At 42.3% G+C, this 25,982-nt stretch overlaps 1 protein-coding gene across 2 annotated transcripts in view; it reads right to left on the reverse strand.

Annotated features, from left to right (window-relative positions):
- The window catches only part of LOC122808811, a 2,021,113-nt gene that overhangs the window by 736,273 nt on the left and 1,258,858 nt on the right, over window positions 1-25,982 (reverse strand). For both annotated transcript variants that reach the window (XM_044079872.1, XM_044079871.1), the window contains one exon: window positions 24,639-24,892. In XM_044079872.1, coding sequence (XP_043935807.1) covers window positions 24,639-24,892 — 254 coding nt within the window. The remainder of the gene's footprint in view (window positions 1-24,638; window positions 24,893-25,982) is intronic.

The raw sequence follows: 25,982 nt of genomic DNA on the forward strand, positions 1-25,982 counted from the left end.
CACCTAGGTTTAGCTTCAAATCTAGAAGGTAAGGGTGGAAAATGTGGCAGACAAGTAGAGATAGTTGACAAATGGGCTTTTATGGAGGAGTAAGCTAATCCTGCATTAAGCAATTAACACAGATATGATAAAACCATAGTTGGTCCCGCTGTTAGTGGGTCACAGTTTCGGTTAAGACACCAGATGGATAGCCTCTTCCATTTGGAGAGGAAAGATTTTCTAGTAGTAGATTTCCTGGCCTCCTGCAGGACCTGAAGCACATCCTCATAGTAAAGGTGTCTGAATGGAATCAGGGCTGTATCACCTACAGGGTCAGTTAAGTGCGGGTGGAGGAGTGAGCCCTTGTTCTGTGTTAGCAGGTCCACTGTGTGGGGCAACTTGTGGTGATTGCCCTTGACTAGGTGAAAGAGAAGGGGAAAATTGGCCACTAGAGAGTCACCAGCAGGATTTTTGGCTTTTCCTGTTGTGTTTTCAACAGGATTTTCAAAATTAGTGACAAGGGATGGAATGCATATTAGAATTTCCCCTTCCATGAGATTGATAGGGCATCCACTGTCCATGCCTGAGGATTGGATTCTCTGGCACAAAACTGTGGGTGCTGCTTTTTTACAGGGAAGGCAAACAGGTCTATCTCTGGAATACCTGACTTCTGGACAATATTCAGGAACACATCCCTTTGAAGCATCCATTCATGAGCTTGTGTTGTGGATCTGCTTAGGATGTCTGTCACAGTATTCTGGTTGGAACGAATGTAGACCGTGTGTAGGTATACATCCAGGAGGTGTGCTAGATACCAGACCTGCATTGCTAGTCTGCAAAGGGGATAGGATCTGGTCCTACCCTGTTTATGTACCTCAAGACTGTCATGCTGTCTGTGTATATTCCTAATCTCCTGGTCTGAAGAGGGATTGGAATGCCTGCAGGGCAACGAGTAAAGCCTCATTTCCCTGTTGTTTATATGGTCCCTCATTTGTGAGAGTGATCACTCCCCTTGAGCTGTGTGATGATCCAGGGTGGCTCCACAACCCATGTCTGATGCACCTGCGAAAATGACTTGAGCTGGTGGCAGTGGATGAATGGGGAGGCTTGGATTTAGAGACATTTGTGTTATCCACCACTGGAGCTCCTACATTAGACAGAGTAGAAGGAGGATTTAGGATTCCAGAGGTTGGGCATGTTGAGACCATACAGACTTGAGGAACCACTGGAGTTTCTTCATGTGTAGTCTTGCTAGAGGGAGCATGGGGATGGTGGAAGCCATGAGCCCCAAAATTCTGAGGAATTGCCTGGTAGATATCTTTTTCAAGGGTAGTGCCTCCACAAAGAGCTTTGAAATCTCCTGAGCCTTGGAGGGTGGGAGTGATACCATCATGTTATGGGTTTGAAATCTGCAGCCCAGAAATGTTTGATCCTGGGATAGGATCAGGGGCGACTTTTTAAGTTTATGATAAATCCCAGGTTTTCAAGAACGGCAATTGCCCTCTAGAGATTTGTCTTCAATTCTTTTTGAGAACTGGCTTGTATCAAGAGGTTGTCTAGGTAGGGGTAGATTAAAGATCCCTTGAAGTCTTCAAAAGGCTACTACTGAAACTAGACATTTTGTGAAGACTCTCGGGGCAGTGGAGAGTCCAAAAGGCAAAGCCAAGAAGTGATAGTGTGAGGATCCCGCAGAGAATCATAAGAATTTCCTGTACCTGGGATGGATGGGGATATGAAGGTAGGCATCCTTGATATCTATGGAAGCTAGTCATGCCTGAGAGAGGATGTAGGGAATAGTGTTTGCAAAGCAAGCATTTTGAAAGAGAGGACTATCAGAAAGTTGTTGAGGTAAGGTAGGAGAGGTTTACAATAGGTCTCCATGGGCCAATGGGCCTTCCTTCCTGGGAACTAAGAAAAGGTGAGAGTAAAACTCCCCTTCTTCCTGTCCTGGTGGAACAGGTTTGATGGTGTCCTGTTCCAGAAGTCCTTTCAGGACTGGTGGGAAAATGGTGGCCTGATCTTTTGGTGGTAGAGGAATACCCCTGAAGGAAGGCACCTCTTGCTAGACCATGAAGTACCCCCTCTTGATAATGCTTAACACCCAAGAGTCTTTTGTGATGAGTTCCAAGGAAGGGAAATGTGGTGGTAAAGTGGGGGGGACAGGTCAGGTTCCTGGAGGAGTCACACGGAGAAGGTCGTCTCATCAGGAAAGGACTGTTTTGTCATTTGTGAGGAAGTGGCTGGAGAAGGAGAAAACTGTTGAGTCTTCTTAGGCCTTTTCTGGGGTCTAGTCTGTGGTGCTCTGCATTGTCTTTGAACTTTTAGGTCTTTAAGCTCTTTGCTTTTCTCTTGTACAGATTTGGAAAGGTCTGCAGATAGTTTGCCAAAAAGGACAGTATTGTCTAAGAGAATGTCTATTAATTTAGCCTTGATGTCTTCAGGCAAAATCTGAAGCCTCAGCCAGGCAAATTTGTGGGTAGAGGAACAAGCAGCAGCTCTAGAGGTGGCTTCTACTGCATCAGCTGCACTTGATAGAGTGTCTAGCTACCTGGGAAGAAGTAGCAAAGAGGGAGGATGCCAGGGCCTTGTTTTCAGAATCTGGCATGTCTGAAATGAGTTTGGAAATTTGAGAGATGAGTTCAAAATTATGCTTGGTCATGTGTGTCTGATAGTTTAATGCTCTGAAGACCAGGGTGGCTGAGGTATATATCTTCTTTCCCAGCCTCTCTAGCTGTCTGCTAGCCTTATCTGAAGACAGGAGGGAAGAAGAAGGCAGTGACCTGGAGGCCTTGTCAGAGGCAAGGGATATAATAGAAGGATCTGCAACTGGGGCCTTGAAAAGAAACTGGCAGTCCTTGGATACATTGTAGTATCTGTCTGGCTTTTTAGGAGCTGGAGGTTGAGAGTCTGAAAGAGTAGAGGTGGATGCAAAAACATCCAAAAAGGCTGGTATAACAGGAGGAATGGCTGAAGGACTAGGTCACTGTACTTGGAGGACGTCATAGTAATGTTTCTGGACCTCAGATGTGACTGTACTGTCCCCATTTGAAGTGATCAAGCATCCTAGATATAGTCTCCCCAAAACAAATCTCCTCTGGGGGGGGTGTCCTGTTCCATTAGAATCCTGTTCTGGGGAGTTGTATTCCAGAGGAGAGGGGATTTGTGAAGACTAATCCAAAGGGTCATCATCCTCTTCAGAAAAGGAATCTTCCTTTGAAGTGGGTTGAGGCCTATCTCTTTTCAGTAGGGAGACAGGCCAGGCTGGTGGGGATGCAGGGCAACCAGATGGAGGCCTAAGTGGCATAAAGGCCTTGAGAGAAGTTTAGCCATTCTTTCTATTGGTCTGGAATGGGGAACATGCTTGTTTTTTGTTTCTTCTTTGCAGGGATATCCATGTGGTGCAAAGAAGGAGAGCCAGATGTAAGTCTGCATTCAGCAATATCAAAGTCAATGTCCTCCCTAATGATAATCTGGGTAACTCCCCTTGGATTATCAGACACAATCAGCCTGGGATCCCCCTGGACATTGGGAGACCGATGTCTGAGAAACCAATCTGGATGTGCAAACTTCTGATGCCAAGTTGGCCTATGAAATGGGCTCAGCCTGTGAGTCTGGATCCTGGTCAGCACGTGTCTCTGAGCTCTCATGTGCTTCAGGAGAGATGTCCGACTCGAGAGGTGCAGCTTCAGTTTCAGGCCTATGTTTTTTGGCCTTACGCTTGGCATGCTTGTCTGTCGGGTCCAAAGAGGGATCTATCGCACTTTTCGCCAGAAGCTGAAGGCACTGGTTTTCAAGGTAGATCAGGAGGGAGGAAAACTGACTATGTAGGGTTTTAGGTGCAAAAGACTGGCAGGTAGAGCAGTTTTTGTGGTCGTGCGGAGGGCTGAGGCAAAAAAGGCACTGACTAGGACTATCCTTATGTGGAATCTGTCTTCCACAGTCACACTTCCCCTTTCTGGATGACATTAACCTCCGTAAGTTAATAAGGTAGCAAAAAGACAAAAAGATTTCCCCAACGGGGCACTTATTTGAGAAATCTGCAATTCCAACAGCACAGCAACGTCCAGGACTGGTCATGCAACTGTTGGCAAAGAAGCTCTGAGTGTGGTGCATGCACACATCTCTTTTATGGCTGAAGTCTGTTGGTGGCCTATGTCATATGTACTGCATACCCAAGGTAGTAACAGACTTCAGAATACTGAACAATGTCAGGTCGCCACCTCAGCAAGCAACTCCCTTATGTCAGGAATACTTCAACAGATGAATAGAAGGACATATAGAGATTAGTCATGGAAGTTATAAAGGTTACAGAAGTTGGAAGTAGAGGAAGGTTTATTTCTGGTGGAGTTCTGGTTACAAGAGATTCAGTTAATGTTCATGTCTCCTAAGATGATTGCATCATGTGATGTATTGGTAGAGATCGATGACAGGATGTCTTTGAGTGTTGGTATATTACATTTTTGGCTAGGAGGGATATGGAGTGCTATTATACATAAACATTTTTGAGTACTAAACTGTAGTTTAGATACACACAGTACTGCCTTGGAGAAATGAAGAGTGTCCTTAAGAAAGGGATATAACACTAAATTATTTGAAAAAGTCACAAAAATCTCACTACGTCAATGGATAAAACCAACTCCTAGTACAAAACATAATCAAGAGACAAAACCAAGGAGGCGGTAGACACGGCAGTTAAAAGATAACTTGAGTTTAATGAAGTATGAGCACTTTCGCATTGCTTCCACAACGCTTCTTCAGATACAATGAAATAGCATCTCAAAATACTTGTATTTAAGTCTCCATAAACCAATAAACATACTAAGAGTAGTCACATGACATATAAAACAATCAGCTGACTCTTCAGTTATACTAATCACCTGACCTAAACTCCAGCTTGCAAAATCCCTAAAAGCACATTCATCATAAAAAGCAAATATAAAACATTCAGCCTATAATACAAAGCTGAAAAGCTGGTAAAATTAACACATTAAGTTCCTAAATAAAATATGCATGCATATTTATATATAACAAACAGTTCTCATACTATCAAAGGCATAATCATATTAATAGTACTCAGATACCCCTGATGGAAGTCATAAAAACTATCAAATAAACACATACAAAGCTGCTCAATAACCCCTTCAAGATGTAAACATAAGGCCTGCATTACTGTGTCATTTCTGTTTAAATTTCTACAACCTTTCCATATAAAAAAAACAACCGTCCGTGCATGTAAATCTAGTCAACAACAGTCTTGTGTATACAAAAAACAGCAAAATAAGTAAAAATTACTTATATGGACACCTCCATGGCTTTACTAAGCACATGTTGTCATAAATCAACAAGTTTATCTATTGTAAATGAATCGGCATTCTGATGCCTTTTCAAAGTCAGTTATTTCAGTTTGTGCATACAGATCTGGAAGACATGGATCAGCTCATTGAGCATAGACTAATAGTTAAACCTTCCTGTTATCCAACATGCTCATTACACATAAAAAAGTTCTATTCTAATTTTTACTCACCAAAAGCACCACTTTTATGCATAAGTTCCTACAAACCAACTGCTAAATAAGTGTAAGCTTCCTTAGGTACAAAACTACCCCAGTTGTAAACAGCATTTAAAAGTAGAGTCTCTCTGTGAATTCATTACAGGATAGCTGGTGTAACTGGTGCCCTGTAGTGGTCAATGACAAATATGAATCAGTTTCACTGAGCTAACTGAAAGAAATGCTCATATAATACAAAAAAAAAAAAAAACTAGTAGATAAACTAACGAGAAAAAAAAGACACCTAAATTACAAAGCTGCATGAAAAGTTCATATGCAAAAACATAATTTGGATGACGCAGCGGTGCAGCAGTAGCATTGTTGCCTCACATCAAGAGGTTCTCCAGTTTGATTCTCAGCTGGGGTGCCTTCTGTGTGGAGTCTGCATGTCCTCCCTGCGTTCGTGTGGGTTTGCTCCGGTTTCCTCCCATGCTACAAAGACATGCATCTGGAGCCTTTCTCCCCGGGCCTCCGCTGAAAACTGGCTTCGTTCCAAGTCAGACTTTCCCGGTTAACAAATGTTAAATAAAATAATAAATAAAATAAAATAAATAATTAAAAATGCCTAAACCTAAACTTTAAATGTACACAACAAATACCTATGTGTCCGATATGCACCTAAACTACAGTAATATGAAATGCTGAAGCAAATGCAGACAAAAATAGATATACATGAAAATAAACCAAAAAAACAAATTATTTGTAAATGAATACAGGTAATTACCTAATAAGCAGTCTATCTGCTTCAGCAGTTCATATTACTGTAAAGTTTAGGTTTAGGCATATTTATTTATGTATGGTAATTAGTATTAGGTGAAGCATTGTAAAGGAACTTATAAGTAAAAGGAGGTAGTGAATAGCAAGGAAACTATGAGTAATATATTAGACAGAGTAAAAGGAGAGAAGCAGACCATTTCTGAGGAAAAGAAGAATGAAACAATGGGGCCGATTATGTTACGGAGGACTACGTAGTAGTGTATATGAGGTAGAATAGTTTTGAACTGATGTACAGGAGATATGTTAGCTAGAAATTATTATTTTTTTTCAAGATAATTTAGAATACTGGAGGTTATAACATGATTTAGTAAAATGATATGACTGCTATCAGGGAGGAATGAAATTGGTTTAGAGAGGAATGGGTGTTGTAGGTAGTGTGCAAGGATGGAATCGGGCTAGGTATAGATAGTTTTAATATGAAATAGTCTAGTGCATTTGAGTAAGATAATTAAAATGTTATGTAGATAATTCTTTACAACTTGTGTAATATACAACAGAATCTTTCTCTCTGTCTCTCTCTCTGTATATGTATATACATATATATATATATATATGTATATACATATATATATATATATATATATATATATATATGTGTGTGTGTGTGTGTGTCTGTGGGTATGCATATGTGTATGTATGTATATGGGTCCACTTTGTAATTTCAAAATACTGAAATCTCGAATTTCAGTATTTTGAAATCACAAATCCGAAAACCCAACCACAACTCACAAATCGAAAACACACGACCTTGAAATTCAAAATCCAGTAATTACACTACACATACAGTACACACATAAACATACACAAAACTACCCCCCACAATCAAACAAATTCATCTAAACTACATCATATTCTAACTTCAAGATCGCACAAACAGAAACACAAACGAAACTCGCACACACATATCTTACAGTCCCTCAAACATACACATAACAGTCACAACACACACTTACACACACTAAACCCCTAACCAACATACTTACACACACAAACTTACCAATATTAAACCTAAACATCCACATACCGTACCACCGGAAGCAGAAATTCGAAATATCCATGTTTCGGAATTTTGCGCTTCTGCCAGTTTCAGAAATGTGAGTATGCGGCTTTGTAAGTTCAAAATATTGAAATTCGAGATTTCAGTATTTCGAATTTACAAAGTGGACCCGTGTACAAGTACTTCAAATACTTCTGTAAAAAGCTGAAAGAAATGCCGGTTTTCAAATTACTATTCAAATAGGGTTGAGGAAGTTCTTAGGCAATTTATCCAAGAGTTGTGTTACTTTAATGGGAGGAGTTTGTTGGGTTTTGTGTGGGAAGGTGTTAGAATACTTAAGAAAAAGTGTGCCTTGCCTCATCAGGTTCATAGGTTGCTACTAGGCTATCGGCCCTAGGGCCTATACAAGCCTAGCCATAACAATTCCCTGGCTATTTTTTCCCACAATATTTACTTCCCTGGACCCCTGTCTAGCAGGGCGACTGACATGATCCCCGGGGTGAATTTCGTATCTCCCATCCAATCATCAAGGTTCTTTTTGAAGAGGGACAAAGAAGCACTCTGCTTGACATGTATGGGTAGTCTATTCCAGAGTCTGGGGAGTCTCTGGGTCAGGAACCTATCCCTCCGGCATGTTTTGTTTATTGTGATGACAATGTTTAGATCCCTAGAGCATGTGTCTCTGAGGGATTGGGATTTCTTTAAGTGTAGCATGTCCAACAGCTCTGGGTTTGACATGGCCTTGTATGTTAAGCAGAGATCGCCTCTGAGTAGATGATATGCGACACAGTATAGGTGGAGGTTTTTAGACGGTGGGCATAGAGCATCTGCTTTAGGGCTGTGATTCTTTTAGTGAGGTATTTCTGCGGCCTTTCCAGTTGTTGCAGGTGTCTTGAGAGGTACATACCAAATGGGGCATTGTATTCTATAATGGGTCTAATGAGGGATGAGTACAGTGGGACAATGACTTCCTTTTTTCTAGATGAAAAGCCCTTAGTGATGTGGTGTGTGCCACATAGAAGGATTTCCTGACTGTTGTGGCGATGTGGTTATCAAAGGTGATACCATTGTCCACCTGTTTCCCTAAGTCTCATCATACTTTTAGTGTTTAGTGTACTGCCACCTATGTGGTAATTCATGGGTACATGTTTTTTTCCCAAAGGGGATAACTATACATTTCTTGGCATTGACCTTGAGCCCATGGCTCAGGCACCAAACATCTGTTTCTGTAAGGCCCTTTTGTAGAATATCCACACCATTTCGGGATTCAATAATGGCTCCCAGTTTGCAGTCATCTGTAAACTTCGCTAGCCAGAGTCCCTAGGTGTTGGTCTGTACTTCAGAGAATTAGATGCCAAACAAGAGCAGTCCCAAGATTGAACCCTGAGATACTCCACTTGTCACTTGTCTGGAGCTGGATTTGGAGTCGGCGACTTTTACAGTGTGGGTTCTGTGAGTAAGCAAGTTGGCAACCCATCGAGTGACATGGGGATTAATGCCCAGCTTAGTAAGTTTATCTATGATTCCAGAGTGGGGGATGGTGTTGAAGGCCTTGGCAAGGTTCAGATAGGCTGTGTGGACCACCTTACCCTTGTCCACGGCTCTGTAGACTGATTCAAAGAAGTCAATCAGGTTCAGGAGACAAGATTGGCCCTTCACGAACCCAAACTGCATGAGGGCCAGTGTTTGAAGGTTGCCAATGTCTTTGTTTATTTACTTATGCATTTTATTGTACATTTGTTTACCAGGATGGTCTGTATGGATATATGTCTATTTTTAGCGGAGGCCCGGGGAGAAAAGCTCCAAGTTAGTACATTACATTACATTAGTTACATTTACAAATTAACATAGTTTACAGTCTTCAGTAAGGTTACAAACATTTATAGAACATGGTAGGCAACTGAGAGTTTCACACAGATAAGGACTTTATCCTGTAACGAGCTCTAGATATGCCACAAAGCAAAGTTATATACATTGTAGAGTCAAATGACAGATGTAATTAGGCAAGATATCCAACACCAGGGTGTGGTTGTTAGTCAGGTTTTGAACAGGGACATTGCCAGTGCATTTGAAGGTGAAGTTTGAGGCTTTTTTGAACTGGGTTAGAGAGGGCTTGAGAGTAAGTTCAGCAGGTAGTGAGTTCCAAGTTTTGCCTACAGAGTTGGCAAATAGAGATTCACCAGCCACATTTATGCTTTTGGTTGTTTGAACCAACAGTTTGTCAGCAGAGCGCAGTGACCTCAGGTTGTTGTAGGGATTAATGATCTTGTTTAGTGCTGGTTTCTTATCAGGATGGTTTAGAACTTTGTGGGCTATTATAAGTTGGTTGTATTGTATTCAAGCCAACCTAGTTGAGTTAAGTTGATATAGTGGTGGGTCCTAAAGGTTGTACCTGTATCAAATCTAGCAATATGGTTGTAACAGCTTGCAAGTTTGCGAAGAGTGGTTTTATTCAAGTTAGTGGAAAGGGGGAAGGCATAGAAAAGGGTAGACGGTAAGTGGGAGCAAGTGAAAGAAATCCTTGCAAATGGAGTGAGGAAAGGTTTGACCCTATAGATGGAGCCCAGTTTTTTGTTGATGGTTTTGATGGTTTGATTGACATAGGTATCATATTTTAGGGTATTGTCGACTGTGACCCCTAGGAGTTTGGTGTGAACATCTGGGGATACAAGTGTGCCATTATTGGATCTTATGGTAAAGAATGGTGAAGAGGACTTACAGGTGGGGGAAAAAATAGCAGCTTTGTTTTGTTGATGTTTAAAATAAGCTGACAGTTTGCAAACCATTTTTCAACATCATTGAAAGTATTCTGGGTTAGAGTCATCATCTCAGTTGAGGAGGAGGCTGCACAGATTAAAGTGGAGTCATCTGCATAATGGATGTAGATGACCTTGGGAGTGATGGTGGGTAGGTCATTGATAAAGACTGAGAAGAGAAGTGGTCCTAGTATGGAGCCTTGGGGGACTCCTAGTGTGATGGTTAGATGAGTGGATAGTGTATTCTGCCATAATACTGCTTGTTGTCTGTCAGACAGATAAGATTGGAACCATTTAACTGCACAGTTATTTAGTGACAGTTTCTTCAGGGTATGATTAAGTAGTTGCTGGCTGACCATATCAAAGGCCTTAGAGAGATCTAGGAAGAGAGCTGAGGTAAGTTTGTTACTGTTTCGGTTGAGGTTAATAGAGTTAGAGAAGGACAGGAGGGCTGAGGTGGTGCTGTGGTTTGGCCTAAAGCCATGCTGAGAGTTGGCCAGTAGTTTATTCTGGGTGAGATGGTGCATTAATTGGTTATGGACACATTTTACCATTATTTTGGCCAGTGGTGATAGTATGGCTATTGGTCTGTAGTTTGAGAGGTCTAAAGAGTTCCCTCCTTTATGGAGAGGAATAACGTGGGAAACATTCCAGATAAAGGGGATGGTGGCATCGGACAAGGTTTGGTTTACAATCATAGAAATAGGGTATGCAGTGGCATCTGCAGCTTTTTATAGATATTCTGGTGGGAGGAGATCATCTGCTAGGGTAGTGGGTTTTAGTTTGTTAATTAGAGATCTGATGGTTGCTGTAGATACAGACTGGAAGTTAAAGGAAAGTGGGGTAGTGGTCAAGGAGGAATCTTGATTGGGGCCACTGGGAGCCAGTTGGCTAGCTAGGGATTGGATGGTCTTAGTGAAGAAACCGATAAAGACATTAAAGACATTTGCAGTTTGCTCTGGAGATTTTAGGTTACAAGCTGATGGGGTGAGAGTGGTGGATTGTCTCGGGTGGAGCAGTTTGTTTACTCTTGCCCAAAACTTTTGAGGTTTGTTCTGATGTTTTTGTTGAAGGTGCTGCTAGACTTTTTTTTGACTAACAATATGGCTTTCTTATCATTATTCCTTAGCTGACGGAATTTAATATGGTCAAGTGGGTCTTTTGAGGTGCGCCATTTGTTCCATGCTTTATTTCTTGCTATGATTTTGGTTTGGGTTACTTTAGAGAGCCAGGGGGCAGTTTTAGTTTTGGCTCTAAGGGTTGGATAGGAGCGTGGGAATCTAGAATTGTAAGGAATTTAGAATTAAAACAGGCTACAGCATCATCCAGTGGAAGATCTTTTAGGATGGCCCAATTGCATGCTCTGAGTTCATTCTGAAAATCAGTGGTCTTGAAGTTCTTCTTATTTCTAACAGATTTATAGAGAATTTGGTGGTGGATATCTACTTTATGCTTGATGATGTAAGTGAGTAAGTCGTCACTTATGTCATCTGGGAGGGTACCAGTGTTGTACAGGTCTGGGTGATTGTTAAGAATCCAGTCCAGGATACTACCTTTGTTGTAGGGTTTATTTATTTGGGTGGGTGAGGATATTGGTTGTATATAGCCATGAAGGTTTACATGAGTTTGTTTATAAGTTCCATGATAATACATTCCATGGCCTTGCAGATGAGGCTTGTCAGACTGATGGGGCGGTAGTTCCCGGGATCCAAGGTGGATCCCCCCTTGTGGAGTGGGATAACTGTAGCTGTGCACCACTCAGTGGGCATGAAGCCTGAGGTGAGGCTATGATTAAACATGAAACTTTGGTGAGGTGCCAATTCATTTTGTAGTTCATGTAGTACACAGCCTGAGATGTTCTCTGGTCCCATGGATGCTGTATTCTTAGCTTTGGAAAGTGTGTTTTTTACCTGTGTGGCTGTTATTACCAGAATTTGGCAATCTTTCGGTATTGAGATGTGCCCTTTAGGGGGTGAGAGGGGGGTGAAGTTTGCACTGAATCGATCTGCCAGGATATTGGCAATATCCTTGGAATCAGTATATTTAATGCCATTCTGTTGTAGCTCGGAACCGATCTGAGCATTGCTATTTAGATTCTTCACATAACTATAGAATGCCTTGTGGTTGTCTTTGGAATCTTTGGCAATTTTATTTTTGTAACTAGCTTTGGAGGATTTTATGAGGGATCTCAGCTTCTTACTGAGGCTGGTAAGAGAGTTATTTGCATCCTGGGATTTTCCTCTTTTCTGCAACAGTTTCTTCCTTTTGTTGTAAAGTTTGTTTATGGCAAGGGACCATTAGATTGGCTTCCTTTTTTTTTGGAGGAGAGCATCTTGGTTCCATTGGGGATGGCACGATTCATGCACAAGTGGATGTGCTTATACAGTGCCTTAGTGTAGGATTCAGCAGTCAAACTTTCAAGTCCTGTCTGCATGGGCGTCATGAAGTTTGTCACTTCTGACTTGAGTAGCATGAAATTGGCTTTGGAGAAGTTTTTATGAAGGTTTCCTTACGGGGGTGGGGTTGGGATGTGGATGTCAAGGGTGATTAGCGTATGGTCAGACCTGACCAATGAGGGGGTGACCATATGTGGGGAGCATCGAATTTCCATATTGGTAATGACCAGATCTAAGATATTGGAGCCCCTAGTGGGACTAAGGATTAGTTGATCCAGGGTGTTGGAATTTATGAATTCCAAGAACCATTGGGCAAAGGTGTTGGTACATGAGTAGTTTTCCCAGTTAATAACAGGGTAGTTGAAATCACCCAGTATTAGAGTGTTTGGTTGCATCTTAATATTTTCCAGTATGTTTAGAAAGGTGTAGTGAGAATCTTGGGGCATGGTGGGGGATCTGTAGCAGCTACAATTTGGATTGCAGTCTTACCTAGTGTTAGTTGCACCTGGAGAATTTCAGATGCATTGTGTTGGGCAACTAGCCTGGTGTTGTGAATATCCTTGGTGAATATGGACACTCCTTCACCTTTAGTGTTTTGGTCCTGGTTTGGTGGCAGAAAAGTGTGGTAAGAGTTGTAGCCTGGTATTGCAGGGGTGCTCTCTGGAGCCTTGAACCAGGTCTCAGTTACTGCACAGATATCGATATTCTCCATTTTTAGGAGTGCCTCGAGAGAGTGCATTTTGAAGTTTAGACCTCTAGCATTGAGTAGCATTACCTTCAGATTTTGCATGCTTGTATCTGTTATGGTGGTGCTTTTGTCCTTTGAACTTTGCCTAAAAAAGGCACTATAGGGGTGGCAAGAGCCTTAGCCAGTACCCTGAATCCCAGGGGAGACAGGTGCAGGCCATCTCTGGCAAAGCATCATGGTCTGTCGATCATGTCGTCTGAGGCAGACAGATACTGGATCCCCTTTGAATGACACCAGAAATTTAGCCAATTGTTAAAGTCAGTCATTTTGTCCTTATAATGTGGTATCATTCCGGGTGAAGGCATGATGCTACTCAGGGCTATGGTCATACCTGCCTGGGCCACATGATCTGAGAGCTCTTCCATGTCTCTTTTCATGTAGTCCAGGGAGGTATGTCTCAAGTCATTCACTCCAAGATGGACAATGACAGAGTCATATTTGTACTTGTTGTGGAGTGACTTGAGTGCATGCATTATGTGGTGGATCCTGGCACATGACAGGCAGCTGACTGTAATTTTCTCCTTGTTCAGCCTGGTGAGTGGGACATCAGTGTGCCTAGCTATAGAGTCACCTAGGACTAAAATGTTGGGTATGTTGTCTTGCCTTAGGGGCTGTTATTGGGTGACACACTGGTGTTGTGAGCTATGTGACACTTTGGTTGTGAGTGGTGTTTGTTTGTGTTTCAGCTTTGGGGGTCCTTGTTGCTGGGGCAGGTTAATGTTAAGAGCCTCCACATATGTGGGTTTAGTGTTGCTATGTGTGGGTGTTGGTGGTGTGGGTTTAGAAGGGCTATGTGTTGCTTGAGGTGTAGTGTGGGTGTTAACCTTCTCCTCTTGACTGTCTAGCACAATCTTGGGTGGAGAAAGCTTTGCTTCCAGTTTGGCTATGTAAGTGCATCTCTCACAGGTTGTAGTGTTGGGTAGTAGGAGGAGAGGGTTGTCTGTGTACATGAGGCAATTGCTGCACTGACCCAGTATGCCCTGATTCACCAGGTCGAAAGGAGATATCACCGGAGGCTGACCCTCGGACATGCCTGGTTTGGTGCTTTCTTTTTTTTTGTAATGTACAACAGCTGTTTTCCCTTACCTTAGCAAGGTATTTTGCAATTATAGGCTGTTTAGTGCCTACGATTAATTTGTCCTTATTAACAAGGAGAGCTGAGTGCTTGCATCAGTTTAAGACTTCCTAGTGCTTTCCAGCAGCTTTTAAAGCAAGTGCTAGTCACAGGGATGCTTAAAGGTAAGATGAAAATAAATGGTTTATCCTAAACACTGCAGTGTGCGCTAGAGGAGTTAGATGTGAATGTAGGTAACTTAAGTTTTACCTGTCTAAAAAGTTAAGTTTTAGTGGAAAGTCACTATTTTTAAAACAGCAAGATAGACTGAAAGGGGGTGGACACTTTTGTATTCTGGTAATATTGAATACTGTAGGATGGCCAATAAATTTAAATAGTTGAAGGGGAGTGATTTCACAAAATGATAATTTTATGCTTACTCACACAAGCCAGTAAAAACAGAGAGGAAATGAGATATATGGTCAAATTAACATAAGGGGAAGGCAACTAGAAAGACAGTGGTGTTTAAGAACACTACAGTAACTGGCTGGGAAAAATTCTGCCTGACTCACAAAAGACAGAGCTGTGGTCTATTTTCAAGTTTTAATATGCAGTTAAAAGCAGAATACAAGTAAAACACAAGGTAAATAAAACAAATCACAGTATTCAAAATAGAAAAAGGCAATAAAGTAATACAACAAATAAAAAGCAAACTAACATTTCCCTCACAGCAAAGTGTAGCAGAGTCTGTTCTGTATGGCATAATAGTGGTGTTCCTTTTACATCATGAATGAATGAATGGATTTCAGTATTTTATTCATGACAGTTTGAAGCTTACGTTATATTGGGAATTCAGACAGAGTAGTGGCAGACCATACTCTGTACATGAAATGAGGAACTGTTGGATTTTGATGCTCAACCTTCAGTAGTAAGCAGGCCTAACATTCCTTGGAATACTTCTAGTAGCTTTAGATCTTCGTCAACCTGTTGTTCTACATGTCTGCAAAGGATAACTTGATCTGTAACATAATCCCTGTACACCTTTGTAGTTCACTTCAGGGTATGGATATTCCATCTGGATCCTTAATGTTGGAGGCCGAGCTTGTGCGACTATTTTGAGCTCCTAATATCATGGCAGCAGACATTTGGGTATTATCAGTTAGATTACTAAAAGTCATCCAATTCCAGTGTGGGCAAACTCCTCTTCTAATTGTCTGTTTAAAGCATATTGTTACACTTCTTACACGTATATTTTACAGTTATTTTTTTATTTCTGGATATACTCCAGATGTTAATACTACAAATGGTTTGAAAACAAAAGCTATGATATGTTTTTTTTATGTTTTAGTTTCACTTCTGGCTCAGTTTTTCTGTATGATTCCCACCTAGAAAAATGATGTTGCTTTATGTATTGGTTATGATTTACATAACCCAGAAAAGCATTCTGGGTAACCAACACCACCACACTTCTTTAGACCAGTTGCTACTAATGTCCACTATGGTTTCACTAATATGTCATCCGTTCTTTTAATTTTCAATGTAGGGTGCCCACCTGTGAGACATAACTGACAAATTGTCTTTCTAGAATATAATGATTATGTTATCAGGGGCCAAGCTCCACCATATTACACACACATTCAGGTCATTGGACCACCAGTACCTAGTATGAGTCAGTCATAGTTCACGTGGGTATAAATAATTTGAGCTGTACCTCTCTTGACTGTATGAAGAGAGACATCATGGAGCTCTCAGAATGCGAGTCCCAGGCTGGTGTCAGCCTAACACTGAGCAGCATTATACCTTCACCACAATACAAACAGAAGATGACTTGACTTTAATAACTGGCTTATGTTCTGGTGTCATTCTAAGGGGGTGCAATATTTGTCAGCATGGAAGGAGATGCTCAACACACCACAGTGGTTTGTCAGGGATGACCTGCGCCTCTTCCCATAAGGTTTTTGAATATTAGCTAAAACATTGTCTTCACCATTGTGCCTTTTTTAAGCAATGCCAAATTTAAAATACTTCTGTCATAGCAAATCAAAACCAAGAAAATCTAAAGGTGTTACTGTTCAATGCCAGTAGTCTAAACAATAAACTCCACTTCCTTCAAGCTCCCCTCCCCCTAGACAACGCGGACGTCTGTGCAGTCACTGAGACATGGCTTAAAGCCACAGACAGCACCTCAGCACTGCAAGATTATAATGCCATCCACATATTTAGACCATCTACTACACAGGCAGGGACTAAAGATGGAAGTGTCTTGAGTATATAATAAAATAAAAATAATGCTGACATTCAAGTTTGACATAAACTAGTACATTCTGTGAAATGTTGTAATCTTCACTTGACAGTAAATCATACGATGTGAGAGTGTTCGATCTTACAGCAAGCTCTGCATCGGAGACAACCTAATACCCACAATCCCCTCTGCCTTTACCTCAGATCTAGTTATCACTGGGTTGAGCTCGAGCACCTAAAACTAAGATTTAAGATTTTTTCTTGTTATTTCAGAATAATTTTATTCTAAAAGTTTGTTTAGTGACAAAGTGTGTGTGTGTTAATTTAAACTTATTAGAGTTTCCCTACCACCCTTACTGGATTGACTAGATAGACATTTTTCTTTTACTGGATTCGACAATTTCACGGATTGGACTTACTACTGGACTTGACTTCACACCTTCTACCCATATTAAGTTTAAGATGTCTGAAAAGGCTAAATCTAATGTGGGCAAAGATGTCAGTTGACAATCATAGTTCCTTCCCTACTCTGTCTTGGCCCTTCCATCTGCAAGAAGACTGCTTTGTCATTCTTTCAGTGGGAGGGTCATGACAGATAGGGGTTTGTTAAAACCTACTTTTCAAGACCAGGGCTCTGCTTCAGACCAGGCATCCAAAGCTCTTCAGTTAAAGTTAGATCACCCACAGACCAACTGTTGTCCCTTATCAACTCATCTCCAAACTCTCTCAATTGCCTCTCACCTGGTCTCTCGACTTGAAGGCCTTCCCATCTCCCCCTCCTCCTCCTCCTGACCTGTCCAGTCTTGCGAGAGAAGAGCTGGAGAGCCTCGGAGCCCTGTGCCGGTGCCGCTTTTTTTTCTCCTCCGTTCACCTTCAACTCCGTCGGATCCTACCGGGAGGTGCGGGCCCGGAGATCCTCCCTGAGTTCCATCCGGTTCCGGACCCGAGAGTCGGACTGTTCGACGCCGCTCGGCCCCCTGGCTCTCTCGACTCGGGTTCCGGCCCCGGGAGTCGCCCTGCCCGATTGCCTGTGGGATTCTTCCCATTTCTTTTCGAACGGAGATACCTCAACGCGGGACCGGGGACTTCGATCTCATGAGGAAGGTGTTGTCTACCCAGACAACCACATCAGCAGAAACAGCAGCACCTGTGTCTCAGCCACCCCTGGAGGGTGCCCCTCTTCGGAGGAGGCTTCTTCTTCTCCCCCGAAAGAAGTCCCTAGGAAATTGTGTAAGAGGAGACACTTTATTCTCCACAAGAATCTTTGACATCCTGACTTGGATGAGTCATAAGGGTCCCCAAAGTCACTTAGAAGATGTCTCTTTTCTGACATCTTGGAGATCCTAAAGCAGAGGGATTGGCAGTCCTCTGAGGATGAGTCAGTCTTGCTGAAGGCATTTGGTGAGTTAATGGAGCTGATTAGCCAGTCCCTAGAAAGCCTAATAAGTATATTACTGCACCCCAGAACAAGGCTTATCTGACAAAGGAGTTCCAGTGGGCTATGGTGGTGGCACCACGAAAAAGAGATGTCGGGAATCTTCCTCATCTGTCCATCCCCGAGATTCTAGGACCATGGACAGATTTTTAGTTCAGCGGCTTTTTCTATGCAATCCCTGAACTATTTGACCCACTTCACTACAGAGGGATCTAGTCATAGAGATGGGAGATACCCTACAGGGAACTAGAGATGCTGCTGTCTCGGAGAAAGTTACAGCACAACTCAATATCCATTGTAAAGGTGTGAGCAGGAGGGAAAACTCTGTCTGGGTGGGAAAATGTGGTTTGAAAACCCCAAGGTTCTTTCCCAGGCAAACAGGGTGATGCCCTCTAGAGGCAGAGGAGGGGCAGAGGTGGAAGACGCCGCCTGGTCCAAAACCAAGGTGACAGGGATACCCCCTGGAAAACCTTTCCAGCACTCCTGAGAGGAGGCCGACTGTCCTGCTCTGGAGGCAGTCGCTTTATACCCTCAGGCCTGGCAAAATCTTACTACAGACAACTGCAAGCGTGGTTAGAGGAGGTTACAGAACCCTTCCTATCCACCCCCATTCCAAAGAGGTTAGAGACCCAGCAGCTATAGAAGTTTCAAAGCTGCTAGAAAAAAGTCATCCAACCAGTCCCACCGACCAAAGAGGATTCGAACTTACTCAAGGTTCTTTAGTTCCAAAGAAGACAGGGGACTGGAGGCCGATTCTGGACCTAAGCAACCTCAATACCTTCGTCAAGAAAGAAAAGTTCGAATGGTCACGCTTCAATCGATCCTTCCATTCTTACAGAAGACTGACTGGATGTGCTCAATAGATCTGAAGGGCGCATACTACCACATCAAAATGGCCCAGAGATCATTTCTGGCTGGGAGCCAGTCACTATCAGTTTCGAGCCCTGCCCTTTGGTCTGACCTCAGCCCCCAGGGTTTTCACCAAATGCATGGTAGCGTCTCATCTGAGCCAGGTGTTGACTGGCTCCTTTCTGCTACCACCGGCCAACTGATACAGGCCAGGGATTACACTCTACAACTTTGTGTTCATCTCGAATTTCCGTAAATTTGAAAAATCTTTATTACAGCCATCACAGCATATCTTATTCATAGAATTGGATACGCATCATTTAATTCTAAGGCTTCCTCCAGAAAGGATAGCCTCACTACAAAGCCACATATCTCTTCTTCTGTCATCCAGAAAATCTCCAGCAAAACTGGTTCTGAAGGTTTTGGGTCTCATGGCAGCTTCTCTCATTGCGATACCATTGGGAAGACTGCACATGAGAGTTCTACAATGGCTACTGTTTGCACAATGGTCGCTCCAACAGCTACCTCTGACACAAATTCTGATCACAAAACACATGCAATCACACCTAGCCTGGTGGCTTCAGATTTGCAACCTTTCCAGGAAGACCATTTGTGCTACCTTCCCTGATAGGGTGGGGGCATCTTTCAGGGACAGACAGTCCAAGGCAATGGACCAATTTAGAGTACAATCTGCACATCAATGTTCTAGAGTTGAGGGCAGTGTTTCTACAACACTTTGCTCCCTTCTTCCTCTATAGACTATTGCAGTTCAGACAGACAACATGTCCGTAGTCTGGTACATAAACAAACAAGGGAACCAAATCTTATCAGCTATGCAGAGAGGCCATGAGAATCTGGCAATGGGCGGGTCGCTTTCTGATCGCAACGCACATCCCGGGTCATCCAACGTCATACCCGACAGGCTGAGCAGAGCAATCCTGTTGCCTCACGGTGGTCCCTCAAACAGTCAGTTGCGAAGAAGATTTTAGTGGGGCCAGCCTTCCATCTTTCAATGAACGCCAAATGCAGGAGCTACTGCCCTATTACCCAAGTCCCGGTCTCCTGCTTTTCTCCCTTTCCCTGATTGCAAAGTTTCTGCAGAAAGCCAACAACCTGCAAAGGACGATAATCCTCATTGCCCCATTCTGGCCTCGTCAAATTTGGTTCCCATTTCTTTGCAACACCCGGGGACCTTGGATCTTGGACCCAGAGCCAGATCTACTGACTCACTCGTCAGGGGTTCCTCACCGGTCACTCCATCTAGCAGCTTGGCTAGCCAGGTCTGATTCTCTTTCACCTGCAGTTCAGAATATACTAGTGGCTTCTCATAAAGCTTCCACTACAAAGACCTACACTAGTAAATGGAAGCGTTTTGTATTCTGGGCAAACTCACAGCATTTGGACCCTGTCATAGCTCCGTTAAACAAGATCTTGGAGTTTTAACAGAATTGTTCCACCAAGGGCGTCCCCTGCCACTTTGAGAGTGCAATTGGCTGCCATCTCCAACTTTCATGTGGAAGAATGGGGCTCCTGTAATGCTCACAGACTTTGTAAGGCCTTTTAAAAGGGTCTTTCCATATTAGACCACCAGTTAGATCTCCTACATTGGAATCTAAACCTTTATTATCTAAGTTGATGTTACCCCATTTGAACCAGCCTCCTCTTGTCCATTGAAGTATTTATCGTGGAAGACCCTCTTCTTGGTAGCCATTACATCCACTAGGTGTCTGAGCTTCAGGCTCTTTCTATTAAACACCCTTATTTGATCTTTCACTCTGTCAGAGTATCTCTTCGCACTAATCCATCCTTTCTCCCCAAAGTTTGCTCTATCAATAACATTAATCAATCCATTGAATTACCTACCTTTTTCAAAAATCACTCCAATAAATTGGAGTATATGTTACACAAGTTGGATGTCCATAGACAACTTAGATTTTATTTGGATAGAACAAAGGATCACAGGAAATCTGATCAACTTTTTGTAGCCTTTGCTGACAGCAGGAAAGGTGTAGCAGTTACTAAATGAACTCTTTCCAAATGGCTAACTGATTGTATTATATACGTTTATGATTCTTCAAATCAAACTTTATCTGTCAAACCCAAAGGACATTCTACAAGATCAGTATCTACATCCCTGGCTCATGCAGCTCGCCTACCATTAGACACTATTTGTGCAGCTGCTACTTGGTCTAAACCACATACATTCATCTCTCATTACAAAGTAGACAGGGTTTCTAGGGACAGGGCAACCTTTGATTCCACTGTGCTCAAGAACGTTCTCCCGTGAGTTCCTCAGGAACATGGAGCTAGGCGCTACCCAGGTGTAAGAACAAGTCGAGCACTCTCACATTTAGAAGTTATGTCCTTACCATAACGTTCCATGTGGAGTGTTCATCCGCCTTTGTTCTTACATTCCACCCTCAGGAAGAACGTTCAATTTGGTGCCTGGTCTGGGTTATTCTGCTTCTGCACTTGCAGTTGTTGTATATATATGATGTACATGTGTATATATATATAGATATAAGTGTTCTTGCTTCTATGTAAATTTTTGGCATGAGTGTGTTCTCTCTCTGACTGCTGGTTTGCTTGCAAACTAGATCTGAGGTAAAGGCAGAGGGGGATTGTGGGTATTAGGTTGTCTCGAGCCGATGCAGAGCTTGAACCCAGGTGTAAGAACAAAGGCGAGATGAACACTCCACATGGAACGTTATGGTAAGGACATAACTTCTAATTTCCTACAGTCAAAACATCAAATCACCAACTTGCCCTTAATAATGTATGCTTTTTCCTTCTTAATTTCAGTTGCATTCACTTACCTTCCACCATAAGAAGAGTATATTCATAACTGCCAAAAGAGGACAGGGCCCGTTCTCTCTTTGCATGATAACTGTAGTCCGCTCACCCTTCCAGTTAATCCACTTCACATAGCAGTAGGTGGTCACTGGGTCACTAACTGGTAACATTGAAAGAGTACTGAGAGAACACGCTCCTCTAGGGTCAGATGATCCAGATGGTTCACATGTATCAAAGTCAGAGGACTCTGGGCAATTATCACTGCTCTGATCCTGGCTGCTCATTGCTTCAACTGGTAACTTGAAAATTTTCAAACTCCCTTAAACTCTCAGAAGATCACTGTCTGTGCACAACTGTTCACAGAAACCCTATACAGGCATGTTAATAGCTGCATAAAGGCAGCTGTACCTATCAGGAATAACTAGAGAACTAACTCAAAAAACAAGCCACTCTGGTGAAATTACGACATCAATAGGAAGTATAATAGAAAGAAGAAAATCATGGCTAAAATTATGACGTGTAGCTCCCAGCAGGATAAATGCACTCTCATCAAAGTAAACAAATAACTCAGAGGACAAATAAAGTCTACCAAAGCCAACTTTGAGGCAAGTCTGGCCTCCCAGGCCAAGGACAATCACAAAGCATTCTTTAGCTATGTCCACAACCTCAAAAGCAATACACAACTGTGTGCAGAGCTCATTGTAAATGGAGCCACGTATACTGAGCCAGAAGACATAGCAAACTTCCTGGCTGATAAATTCAGCTCCAACCTTACCCGCTCTCCCCTTCAACCTTCCTTCAGGAAATATCATCAAATTTAACTCCCCCTACTATCACTAGGGAACAGGTTCTTAATGCTCTCTCTAAGACCAAGAACACTGCATCAATGAGCCCAGACAATATGCCAGGTTGCCTTCTAAATATCATGAAACATGACCTAGCAGGGCCTCTGGAATTACTATTTAACTGTAGCCTCCAAATAGTTTCCATGCCTCATGAATGGAAAAAGGCAACAGTCATCCCTCTGCACAAAGGTGGGCCATCTACAGACCCTGGAAACTACAGACCCATGAGTCTTACTAATCTTATATGTAAAGACATGGAAAGAATTGCCAAGGAGTTGATCAACAGGGATATATTAAACCTCCAGACACTGGACCCAATCCAGTTTGTTTTTTTTCAAGGGCAGATCATGCCTACTCAACCTGGTGGACTTCTTTGAGAAGGTCACCAAAGCAATAGATGAGAGCAGAATCGTTCACACTGCCTACCTTGACCTGGCCAAGGCATTTGACACAATACCCCACTCAGGCATTATTGACAAACTCAAGAGGATAGGTACAAACCCGTATGTCACCCGGTGGATAGCCAAATGGCTCACAGACAGGACCCAGGAAGTTAGAATTTTAGAGTCCACCAGTACAAAGAGGCTAGTCACAAGTGGAGTCCCTCAGAGATCAGTCCTTGGACCACTCCTTTTTGGCATTTACTTTTCAGATGTCAAGGCCAATGACAGGGGTCTCTGGCTGACTAAATTTGCAGATGATTGCAAATTAGTAGCTGTCATTGAATCTCACACTGACACAAATGTTCTCCAGGAGGGGCTGACACAGACAAACAACTGGTGTCAGAGCTGTGGAAGTCATCCATCCCTGGTAACTATCATATTGACAACATTGCCTTTAGAGATGACCCAGTAGGCAGGGACTTGGGGACATGCATAGATAGTAATCTAGCGTTTGACCATCATGTGTCTACAGTGGTGAGGGAATCATTCTGCATGGCACAACTTATAAAAACTGTATTCAGCATTCATCATACCTATGATTGAGTACAATGCCCCCTTTGGTGTGTACCTAACCAGGCATATCCAACAATTGGAATGTCCACAGAGGCTCCTCACTAAAAGAATACAGGGCATAAGTAAAATGTCCTATGCAGACCACCTCAAGGCCCTATCCCTGTATTCTCTCTCTTACAGGTTTTTGAGGGGAGATCTATGCCAGGCATACAGGGCATTGTCATCCCCCACTTTGATGGACCTCCTGCATATCCACAAAACAAACACCTGAATTACATGCACTGATGACTTAAACCTTGCCTGTGATATAAATGGACCTGCTGGAGAGATAGGTATGTGTCCTAGAGACTACCTTGTCTATGGAACAGGCTCCCCATCCATGTGAAGCAGACTTCTTCCCTAACCCAATTTAGGTGCAACTTGGGCAATTGGATGGGAAACTGGATGTTCACCCTGGTTTGGCACCTATGTCTCTAATGGACACAGGTAACCTGCAAATGGTTCATTTCCCAGGCCCATGCTTACACTTATCAAGGGTATCAAAACTTGTGAGAGATTTGGGATACATGGCTAGCCTTAAAAAGGCCCTTGTGGTCGTTAGCCCAGTAAATACCTATGAAATTATAAAACAGACTGTTTCCCCCACTCCATGGTTACATGATATCCATATGTAGTGTGAAAAAAAGTCCCCCAATCTAGTCTTTTGAGGAAAGGGGACAAAAAATTTTTTTTTTTTTTTAACAAATGTAGCATTCCATGTATGGGACCCAAAGAGTGGGAACACAGTACACTTTTCTACAATAAAATGACCTGTTCCCTAATGAAATTAAGGTTTTCCTGCATTATTTAAGAACTCAAGAGACACCAACCAGGATAACATAATTAACTGGGGGAGTAATAAGACCTAAGGTGTCTTGGGGATCCATTCCTTAACTTAAAATAGCACTATGGGATTGATTTGGGACCTATATTTTTTTTTAGTACAAACAGTTGCTACTGACACAATTTAGTAAAAAGGACACTGTTAGTCTTTGGGGTAGCTTTTGCCGTGACATGCACTCATTACACTCTAAACTACTTCCACAATCCTACTGGTGTTGTACAGGTTTTTTCCTGGTGTGTGTGTTCTTTTTGGGAGTCTTCTAATGAGTCTCTCATCAAAAGCAAGGTTTGTTAACACTTATGTAGGCAAACAATAATATACCATTTGCAGCCTGACAGGTTGGCAGACTGCCCACATTGTTTTCCAGTCAACAGTATGTACCTCTTGTAGCTTTTGTTCTTCAGACGTCATGGAAGAGAGGGCACCACTTTGCCGTACATCTGGAATATCTTGCCACAAGTTTACCACATTACATACTGAAAGGCGATGGAGAAAAGAGTCATGAGTTGAAAGTTGCTTCCTCCGTGGTCTTGGAGATGGTGGTTCATTCACGTCCAAAAATGTGTCACCTCGTTGTTGCCTCTGGATTTCTCGAGTTAGTGAAACTTCACTGTACTCCTGGTACAGGATTATAGCTGTAAAAAGTGGACAGGATGAATTGCATTGATGTTAAAGAGTTACTGTAGTGTAAATGCACATTATATAAAAAAAGGCCATTATAATGTATATGCTTCCCTCTGGTGGTGACTTTTGAGACACCAACTGGAAGCCTAAATAACAGGCAGTTTAACGTACCAGTTTACAGTAAAAATGTTTTGTTACTTTATCTGAACTATGGACTCTAAATTCTGCTCCTGATATCTGGTATGCATGCAGATGTAATTTCAGAATGGCAGAAATGAAAATATGTGTAAAATAAAGAAGCAGTTGTTTTATGGAAAGGATTGAAGTGGACGAGCATGTAACGTCCAAGACTACTCACAGCAAGGAAATCATAGGCATTCAGACAGAAATTGTGTACACTGACTTGCTGTACAATCTTACAGAGTATATGAAAGCCAAATGTGCAACAATGGCCAGGATTCACAGAGATGCACTTAACACTGGAGCAAGATTTGTGCTGCAAAGGAGAGATACACTTGTGTTTAAAAGTATACATGAATATCTAAATGGCAATATAATGCATGTCTGCAAAGCTCATTATGCTGTTTTGTGAAAAGAAGAGCAGTGCTAAAAGAATGCAATCTAACCACACTGGAACAGAAAAACAAGTAAGCCTTAGAGCAAGGGAGTGGCCACTTGCCACCTACTGTAAAACCTTTTGAGACTGGAAGGTAGCATTAGCCGGCACGTGGAAGAGCAGGCTATCAGCAAGTGTAACATTGTAATAACTTACATCATACTATAAACATCTCACCTGGATACTTACTGTTTTTATGAAAGAGAGAAAAGGGAAGTAATTATAGGACAGTATGAAATAGGGAAATGCAGTAAAAGCAGGCACACTCAGAATGGGGCATAAAGGAAAAGCATGACACATTTTGGGGATCATTAGTCCATTTTATATATATGGATGAAGAAGAAATGATGGAAAATGTGGTAGAGAAATGGAAAGGAAAGGTGGGGATAGGTAGTCAGTGGGAGTTACACAATCAAACTCAAAACAGTATAAATAAACAGGGGTGAACATGTGCATACTAGGAAAGGAAGACATGGTCTAGTCAA

Source organism: Protopterus annectens, chromosome 8.part0 (genome assembly GCF_019279795.1).
Source record: "Protopterus annectens isolate FY-2018-M chromosome 8.part0, PAN1.0, whole genome shotgun sequence".
Taxonomy (NCBI): domain Eukaryota; kingdom Metazoa; phylum Chordata; order Ceratodontiformes; family Protopteridae; genus Protopterus; species Protopterus annectens.